Source organism: Brassica oleracea, chromosome C6, assembly GCF_000695525.1.
Source record: "Brassica oleracea var. oleracea cultivar TO1000 chromosome C6, BOL, whole genome shotgun sequence".
Lineage (NCBI taxonomy): Eukaryota > Viridiplantae > Streptophyta > Magnoliopsida > Brassicales > Brassicaceae > Brassica > Brassica oleracea.
This window is the reverse complement of record NC_027753.1, coordinates 17,610,525-17,620,357: the sequence shown is the minus strand read 5'-3', so window position 1 is coordinate 17,620,357 and position 9,833 is coordinate 17,610,525. Positions and strand designations below refer to the sequence as shown.

The following is a 9,833-nucleotide window of genomic DNA, read 5'->3' as shown; positions in this document are numbered from 1 at the left end:
AATTTTGGAAATATTCCGAGGAAGTGTATCCCTCGGAATATTCCGACGACATCTTCCTGGGAATATTCCGAGGAATTTCCGACGAAAAAAGTCCTCGGAATATTCCGAGGAAATTCATTTCCTCGGAATTCGGTCGGAAATTTCCGAGGGATTTCCGAGGAAAGATGAATTTCCGAGGAGTTATTTCCGAGGACTTTTTTCGTCGGTATGTCGTCGGAATAGCGTTATTCCGACGACATACCGACGATTTTTTTCCTCAGTATGCCGCTATTTTCTTGTAGTGATTGGACTCTTTGATATTAGAAACTTTTAAGAAATTTATATAAGGTCCCTTTATCTTTTCCTTCACCATTTAAAAAAAAAAATTGTTCATTGGAGTATGTCATCATTTTAATAGAATAATCAATGGTGGTAAGTGTTATAAAAAAATAATGATTGTATTTGTTCCTAATCTCTAATCTCTAATCTCTAATTTCATTTAGAATCTACACTATGACATTGTAGATTAACTTAGGCAAAAGTCTACATACTATGAAAAGTTGCATATTTTAAAAAGCTTAACCACAGACACCTTTCGTAATAGAAAAGATGTATCTTCTCACAAGAATAACCATTGAATCTTTCCATAATAGATTGACAAATTGTACATGGTTTCTTCATACTTTCTCTCACCATCCTTACTTTTTAATTTAACTTTTTATGGAGTTATTTACAATCAGAAATATCATCTTTTTCAGAAACTCAATGTCTTCACTAAGTCGTTGACAAAATTGCAAGGAATAGCAGAACTGTTAATAATTTCTATGATTATTTCATTTAACAAAAGTTAATAGTAAAGAGTTCCATGTTCTGTTAATATGAATCTTTGAATTAGGGGAATGTTTGTTTGACAGTATGTATTACTAAATCAGATTAGCTATCCATGGTAGATAGAGATTGCATTTAACTGATTGCATAGATTGTAGATAGTTTTTTAACTGTTTTGTGACACTTAAGTTCTTGATTATTGTATGAGGCGTTTATTAACCATATTTCTTGGCTGATTATTATGCAGCGGTTATAAATGTTTTCTGTTGAAGTAATTTACATAATCTTAGAAAGACCATATCGTCTACATATATATTATAATAGCAAACTTGTTTTTGTTTTCCACTAACATCATTTGTTTTATAGAAAATGAAAATTTATCTTACGGTTAATTTATCACAGTTTGTAAAAAATATATAAACAATAATTAATTAACGGTATCCCGAGAAGAACAATCATTAAATTTGCTTAGTTCTCTTCACTTGGCCATGCATGTGTCCTTTAATCATCCTTTTACACGCCTCTTTTAATTTCTGATCGATGCACTCTTTCTTTTTTTGAACACCACTTGCATTAAAATTCAAACCAAAGTTAGGTGGGAGCAGTAAAAGCCCCAACCATACAAAGTGCTTCCTTTGATAAGGAATCAGCAACAAAGTTTTGGTCCCTAGGGATCCAAGAGAAGGAAATCAACATTGAAGGAGAGCAGCATAGATTAAGGATATCCGAGAGGATTCCATGAATTTCGGTTAGAGGTTCTTTGCGGTTTATGGCTCTGATCAGCTGGGAAGAGTCCGATTGTAGGTGGATGGAGTTCAGACCTTGGCGTCTGCAGCATAGCAGAGCTTCTCTGATAGCGAGTCCCTCAGCCATCAAGGCAGAGGAGACATGTTCCACTTGTTTCTTTTGGCGAAGCTCATGTGATGTAACAGATCTCACTGTCCAGCCAAGACCGGCTTTCTTATCTTCTTTTCGCCAAGCTGCGTCTGTTCTGACAACTGTTGAAGCTGAGCTCTGCGGAACATCAACCGGAGGGGCTTTGGATAAGTCACCTTCTTTACGTTGAGTCCTAAATCCCATTCTTTTGCTGATTTGATAGCTAAAGTGAGACAATCCGCCGTGGAAGCCGAACAGCCTTTGAAAACTAAATTGTTACGTTCTTTCCATATGATCCAGAGAATCCATGGGACCAGATGGCTGCTTACTACCTCTGAAGGTGGCAGAGAAGGGGTTGCACAAAGGGCTGTCCAGCTAGCTTCCAAATCTACTATTCCTCTAGGATCAAAGCCTCTAGCCAAGGGGGCGTCATGCCATACCTGTTGGGCATAGGGGCAATGGAATAACAGATGAATAATAGATTCAGATTCCCCACAGCGCTTACAGCGAGGGTCAAAGTCTATATGCCGCTCTACCAAACGCGCACCTACTGGTAAGGCTCTCTTAAGTGTTTTCCAAGCAAACATTTTGACTTTAGGCGCCACTTTTAGATTCCACACATTCTTGTAAAAAGGAATGAAAAAGATACGGCATTCAGATGCATCATTTTACATGTATCTTTTAACTTCTGAACGCCGTATCTTTTTCATTCCTTTTTTACTTTCTTAAAGACACTCCATTTTATTAGATTATAAATCCTCCACTTGAAAAAGAGTGTTTCAGAAACAAAACAAAAAAGAAAACAGAAAAGCGCTTCAGAGAGGTGAGAGAGAACATCAAATTGTTTTTTTTTTTTTGGTCTAAATGTTTAGAACATCAAATTGTTTTAACAAAGGATGTGTTCTTCTCTAACACACCCTTTACATGCTTTTTTTTTAATTTTTGAATGATGCATCCTTTCACATGTCTCTTTTAATTCTGAACGAGTCACCTTTTTGTAGATTATAAACCCCCGCTTGAGAACAAATGTTTCAGAAAAAAAAAATAAAGAAGCGTTTGAGAGAGATAGATAGATTATCAAACTGTTTTAGCAAAAGACGTGTCCTACTCCGACACACCTTTTTACGCGTCTCTTTTAATTTTTAAACGACACGCTCTTTCACATGCTTCTTTTAGTTTCTGAACGACGTACCTTTCATACTTCTTCTTTAATCTTTGAAGAACATACCTTTTTTGAAGATTCTAAACCCTCGACTTGAGAAAAATGTTTCAGAAACAAAAAAAAAGCTCTAGAGAGAGAAGGAGCTGGAGATTTTATCTTATTCTTTTGCTTATTTGAGAAATTTTCAGTTTATTTGGCATTCTATTTTCATCACATAATATGTACATCTCTCAAATTTTATATATGATAAAAGTTAATAAATGTTTGAGATTAATAATATAAAATAAAAAGTTAAATAAGTAAAAAAGTATAAATATTAGGTATAGGTACACATTATTAATATTGTTAAAATAATTTAAATTTTTATTAAAGAATCTACAAGGCTCCTTCGCGAATGTGCGGGTTTGTTTCCTAGTTTTTTTTAATTACGATTAAGAAAAATAAGTTAAAAAAATTGAAAAATGACAGGGATCAGATGATATGAAAATTGGAGCGCCCAATTGTCGTAAAAGGTTTGAGCGGAACACTCTTCACGCATTTATGCGAGAATAAACCCGATCCTCATTTCCCCTTTAAACCTGAAGGATCATATTTTACAAGCCTTGCACTTCTTCTTCTGCTATAGACCCACTCAATATCACATGTCTCTCTACAGAATCGATGCGGGACGAATTAAAGGCTTATACTCGCTCACTTTTAGAATGAAAGTCGCTTGTCTTGTTCGGAGGGTTCAAGCCCACAACATCCCATTTGATCAGAACGTGTCAGTAGCCCAGTCGTGGATATGCAATCTCCTAAATTAGCAAATGATTAAAATATAATTCGAGGTAGCTTTTTCTTTACTCCATTCACTTTAGTAGCATCTTCCCCCCATGCCCCATGAAACACCATCAGCCATAGATGCTTGCTGTCTTGACGCCAAAGTGAAGCTTCTCGTTTCGGCATCTACTCACCAACATACAAATCCAGGTAAAACCCTTTCGTCAAAGTGCAATAATCATAAACACATTTTTAGAACTTAGAACAATGCCATAAGTCCATAACTAAGTTAAAACAAGCTTAAGCAATATTTGGACACTGAGATCATACAAAGAAAGTTGATTCTTTAAGCCTCACTTATTACAGAGATGTACAGCTTCTCTTCTCAAACGTCACTGTCTTCAAGAAGTAGAGCGTGGCTGAATTCTTTAAGAGAGTAAATAGGAGGTAAAGATAAAGGTAGCGGCGGTAGTGACAGCAAGTGCCTCTACCGTTTGATGGCTTGTGACAAGAGCCTAAGGTTATGTATGATAGAGTATGCTTTGGTTATATTTTGATGATTTCCACTATTCGAGTTCTTACAAAAGCGATGGGACAAGAGACTGAAACTGTTCTGTTGAACATATATCTAACAAAACCAACATTTGGGTAAAGCTAATATCTAATGTCAGCAAAAATTACAATCAGATATGCCCAAGAAAAGGCAACATTAAAGAAGTTGAGACTCTGACCTTCGATCCTAACAAATTAAGCTCTTTTCTTCATTGGCTCATCAGTCCTCATTGTCCGCATTGCACCGTGGCTTGGAATAATTGTTTGAGTCAACTAAACACAAGTCAACGCTGAAAGCCACCTTCTGTACAGACGATCAAATTTACAGAAGGTGAAAGAAGATCTGTTTCAATCCTCAAGGGTTTAGATTCGGGTTATCAGGTTGGGTTATCTTGGTTTATCCTTTTTTATCGGGTCATTTAGGTTTAACATGGTTAACCATTGGTTATGTTTAAATTGAGAAACAGTATACATATCTAAATTAGCTCAGTGTCGGTTTTAGTTCCCACCTAAAACATTAAGTGGATCCAGGTTTCGATTTTTTTTTTTTGAATTCGGGAATAATAAGTAAAAGGATTTCTTATACGTAGAATTAAGACGATGTTAAAAGTTCGTGTGTAATTGGTCTTATACGATACTTCTGGTGGAGAAATATGTCGTCTTCCTTGGTTTTTGTCTTTGTAGTTTTCACTCTTTCTCTATAAATCATTTTGTTCTTGCTATTAATAAGTTTTTATGCATCTTGGTTTTAATTGTTTTTTTTCCTTGTGTTTAGTTTGGTTTTTGTTTCCCGTGCATATTATTTATTTTATTTTAATTTTGGGACTTAAACTTTCCCCAAGAGTTCATTTTTGTAAGAACATTTTATTAGAAAGAATTTTGATTGCTTTTCAATATTATACATGACATTGTAACTTTCACTCTAAAACTGTTGTGAAATCTAAGGCAGTAACTGGTACTCAAGTTTTGGAATATTATGAATGTAAGGAATTAAAGAAAATGGAATACCAACTAATGGAATGATGGAAGTGTAAAATAAATGGAATGAATAATTGCAGAGAAATATTTTTGTAACACAAATGATAACTTTTTAGAGGAATGGAATGAAATGAAATGAAATTTAAATTTAAATTAACATATTGTATAGTTAGTTCGTTTCAAATATAAAGCTATATACACATATGTAACAGAAAATTAAGGTTTGATAATGAATTTACTGGGAGGTGTTTTAATTTATATAGCTTATAAATAATTATTATGTCGAAACCAATACAATTTTTATTATTAACATTAGTTAAAGGCATCTTTATCAATGAGTGTTTCCAAAATTTCCACTATTAATTATTAACAAAACGTGTACAAGAATTTTAAACTTCAAGAATCTTAGAAAATCTATTATTTGAATACAATAAACAAGTTACATAATATCTAACTTAATTAAAAACATTTTCTTAATTAATTTGATTTCATTCCATCTACTCTTTTTTTTCTATCATGAATGAATTATAACTTCCTTTTGATTCCATTTATTCTACATGAATTTTTGGAATGCGATTTATTTTGTATTCAAAGTAAATGGTAAAAAAAATTGGAATCCAAAGGAATAAGCCATTCCTTACAATTCCATTCCAAAAATGTAAATCCAGTTGCACCCAAAGTACTTAGATGTGTGTTTCATATGTGTGTTATACAAGAAACGAGGAACCTTAATTACCTCTCTCAAGTGACATCTATGCCAGAACGTGAATTAGCTTGTCCTATGGTTTCCTAGTCACTGAGCTATAAATATTTGCCTCGTCCTCGAGGTAATCTTACCTCTTCGAAATTTCCAAATGAACTTGTCCCACGGTTTATAATCGTTGAGCTACAAACAAATGCCTTGTTCTGGAGGTAATCTCAGTTACCTCTTTGTAGTGTTCCTGATGCTAAAACGAAAATTGTCCCACGGTTTCAAATCGTTGAGCTATAAACAAATGCCTCTTAATCTTTATTACCTCTCTGGAATGTCCCAGATGACATAATGCAAATGAGCTAATCCGCGGTTTTTAGTAATTGAATTATAAACAAATGCCTCATCCTAGAGGTAATATTAAAGTGTCCCTGATGCCATAATGCCCCTGATAACAAACACAAGTAAGCTTGTCTGTCAATAGAATCGAGAATGTCCCTTGAATAACTGGGTTTCCTAGTCACCCGAGCTATAAACAAATGCCTTGTAATGAGCCAATCTTAATTACATTTCTGAATGTTTCCTGACACAGAACGCAAATGAGGTTGTCCCGCCTCTTTATATAACTTGTTTCCTAGTCTTAGAGCTATGTAACAATATTCATATAACTCGTCAATATCAATATAGTTGGTAGAATCTTGATACCGTTATACTAAGATCAAAAGTAGCATATGTTTTAGACTTACCATGTTTGAGTTACGAAATTTTGATTAGAAACCACTGTCATTCACATGAACTGAATAGTGTAAATGTTTCTTCGATGGAAGTCTCACATGTTCGGAGGGTTACAAGCTCACAACGACCCATGTGTCATGCACGTGTCAATTTTTACAAGATTGCATAAATTTCAGGATTAATGCAACAATTATCAGCTATTAAGCTAAAAAATGCACGAACCAGCCAGCCACATAAATAATGTATGAAAAGAGTGAACTATGTGGAACGTTGATGCTGTGCATACCCTCTTAGTATTGAGGAACCAAAGATGTTAGGAAGTTCGTTAGAAACAGCCAAAATATTAAAAAATTGGAAGTGTTTATTCTCTTAAAACATTATTATTAACCAAAATACTATAACAGAACAGAAGATATTAGAAACCACACAATCCTTATTTCTTCCATTTAAAGAACAGACTTTGAGTTTTGATGATAATATTCAAAATCAGTAAGAAGAACTCGGTCATGTTGTTCAATAGCTTCAGATAGCTTGCAATTACATGGCCAATGATAGGCGCCAAAAACAGACCATACATTCTTAATGTTAATTGGATTATCTCATAAGGCTTCCCCAAAAACCCTGAAACATTCAAAAATATCTGTAAGAAACATCACAGATTTACAGCTACAAATTTTAAATTAGTATTTATAACTAACGAAAATATAAAAACAGGAAACATACAGTCAGCAACTTGTGGGAACTCGTCGAACAAGAACGTTATGTTCTTTAGCAAAGTCTGGAAAAATAATTCAAGATAACAAAATAATAAAGGAATGTAAAAAATCATCAGACTATTAATGATTGTCTTCCATTTTTCTATGTAAAAATTGAGAGCTAATATTTTTACCAATGCAATTCCTCCTGGTTTAATTGGCGATTCAATTAGAATCCTCGCGTTTCTGAAATAGTTTGTCAAATAGTTTGTGAGATTATTTGTTTACTGAGTTTGAACTTTTGATAAATACATTTTTCCAAAAATTAAGATAATAATAGGTTACAAAAGTAAATAATTCTAAGAATATTAAAATTTCCAAAAGAAAACGATTTACCTTATAACCAGTATTCCTCCTTCGTCTGTAAATTCATAGAAGCTACATCCTCTCGTAAATGGAATTTTACGTCCTTTCCATTCTTTTATTACAGCAATAGAAAACAAATTTGGAAAGTACATATATAACTTAAATAATGTATTATTTAATTAAAGTATAATTAGGCTTAGTGATGTAGTAAACGTACGTACGTACCTATATGCCAATTAACAGCAGCATTATATCCATCTCCTTCACAAACATTTTCAACACAAAACTTTACGTTTTGTCCCATACTGTTCACCAGTTCTTCAAAGAACTTCATGGCTTCCTGCAAAAGAATATTAACATCCATTGTTCTTAATTCATTAACAAAACCAAGTTTTGAAATGTAAGACTTACATACACACAGAAGAGTTCCCATTTAAAAACGAAACTTACCTTTTTCCCATGAAAAGGTTTAGAGAAGGAAAAGTCATCAACAAAGCAATCGTTGGAGATGCAATTTCTTAGTTGATCTTGATTCTTCTCGTTGATAGACGAATAAAACTTCATAACAGCGTCGTATCCCGAGAGCTGATTTGGCATAGAAATAGGTTGATCTAAACACGAAACCACAATACTTCTCCGTGAGCCATACTTCATCATCATTTTTATTGGACCATTCTTGATTGCATTGACCCTAGTGTGTTGTAGAGAAGGTAGATCGGGTTTGAGACGAAAAGCTTTGAAATTGGTAATGAGGTTTTTAGAAACCATTGGATTCATAATATTGACCATAGAGGCCATTGGTTGGTATACTATAAAATCTTGAGAAGTTTTTGGTGAAGATAATTGGTAATGCTTAGAAAACTGACTTGTAAAATGTACTACGCTAAAAATGAAGATTGATGTTTGTTATAATCATGTGTTTAATATGATTTGTTATTGCAAAGTTCTTTACTTGTTCTAACCGTTTAATGTTCTAGGTTGCCTTGTGTTACAAGGAATCTTATAGCATCTCTTACTCTTCCGTATCAAGAAATCCAAAGCATCTCGTTCCAAACTTTCTGATTGTGTATTCCTTTTTTTTTTTTTTTTTGAACAAAGATTGTGTATTCCTTAATTACAAAAGTTAATGTTCTAACATCTCGGATATTAGACATTGATTCCATTTTGAATTATGAAATCTTGGTTGGGTTTGGTTTTGTGCTCAACTATATGCATTTTCTCATTTCATTTCATTAGGTTTTTATCTAGACACATATATATATATATATGTGTGTTTTAAAGAAGCATATATGATTGTAACCAGGGTTGCTGAGTCCATCCCTCCAACTTCTTTTTTTTGTAGACTCTTCCTCCACTTCTCCTTAATAGTTCTTCCAGTCACTTATTGCTGGCCCAGCTCTCTGCCTTACGTATCCATCAATCCATCCCATGAGGTCCACCGGACTTTGGTCCGACAGCTTTTACAGTATTATAAACGGTTTTGTTATGTACCTATCTGTGGCCTCAGTATTTAACTCAAACTCCTTGTTTTCTTTCTATCAAAGTAGGCCAAAACAAAACTACAAATCCTGAAACTATCTTATAAAGTCAGAGGGTCCTTGTGAGTAGTAATTATTGTAGGAGGTAGGAGGTGGATTGTATCCCTCCACGAGGCCTATCAAATAATAAGTTTGAGTATCATCTCGGTTCCATGAGCTGAGCGACAAAGCACCAGCTCAGCTCGTGACTACTTTTAGCTGATTCAAGCAGGAGACTAAAAGTGATCGCCTTAGCGACTGGGCTCATCAGCCCGATCATATGACCCGACGGGCTAAAGCCCATTAAACAAGGCAACTTAGAGTAAGGAAAAGTGAGAAACAGCTATAAAAAGAAACATAGAAACATTAAAAAAGGGATCCGAAAATCAACACACTTGCCGACTAGAATTAGGGTTTTGCTTACTTTATTCTTACCGACTTGTACTTTTCCAGTGAACTTTATTACACCGGCTTGTTTCACCGTCTGTTTCCTTATTTGTAACCGGCAAACCTCTTCTCATTGATCTAATAAAACACCTTTGTTACTAATTTACCGATGAGTTTCGTCTCTCACTTGTTTTCGACCAAATCCGGTTCAAACAATCATGGATGTTGTACATCCCCTATACATTATTTGATAAGTGATTTTGCCACATGTCTTCTCTACAATCATTTTCACAAAAATAACATGACAT

At 34.2% G+C, this 9,833-nt stretch overlaps 1 protein-coding gene and 1 pseudogene across 1 annotated transcript; both read right to left on the bottom strand.

The window, feature by feature from the left end:
* Positions 1-1,393: 1,393 nt before the first annotated feature.
* Positions 1,394-2,323, bottom strand: LOC106299023 (annotated as a pseudogene).
* Positions 2,324-6,925: 4,602 nt separating this feature from the next.
* Positions 6,926-8,532, bottom strand: LOC106299078. Its single transcript, XM_013735212.1, has 6 exons — positions 8,072-8,532; positions 7,847-7,961; positions 7,652-7,733; positions 7,450-7,501; positions 7,284-7,338; positions 6,926-7,181 (listed from the first exon to the last, which is right to left on the bottom strand). Exons 1-6 carry the CDS (start codon positions 8,417-8,419, stop codon positions 6,994-6,996), a joined length of 840 nt encoding a protein of 279 aa, XP_013590666.1. The 5' UTR covers positions 8,420-8,532; the 3' UTR covers positions 6,926-6,993.
* Positions 8,533-9,833: the final 1,301 nt, after the last annotated feature.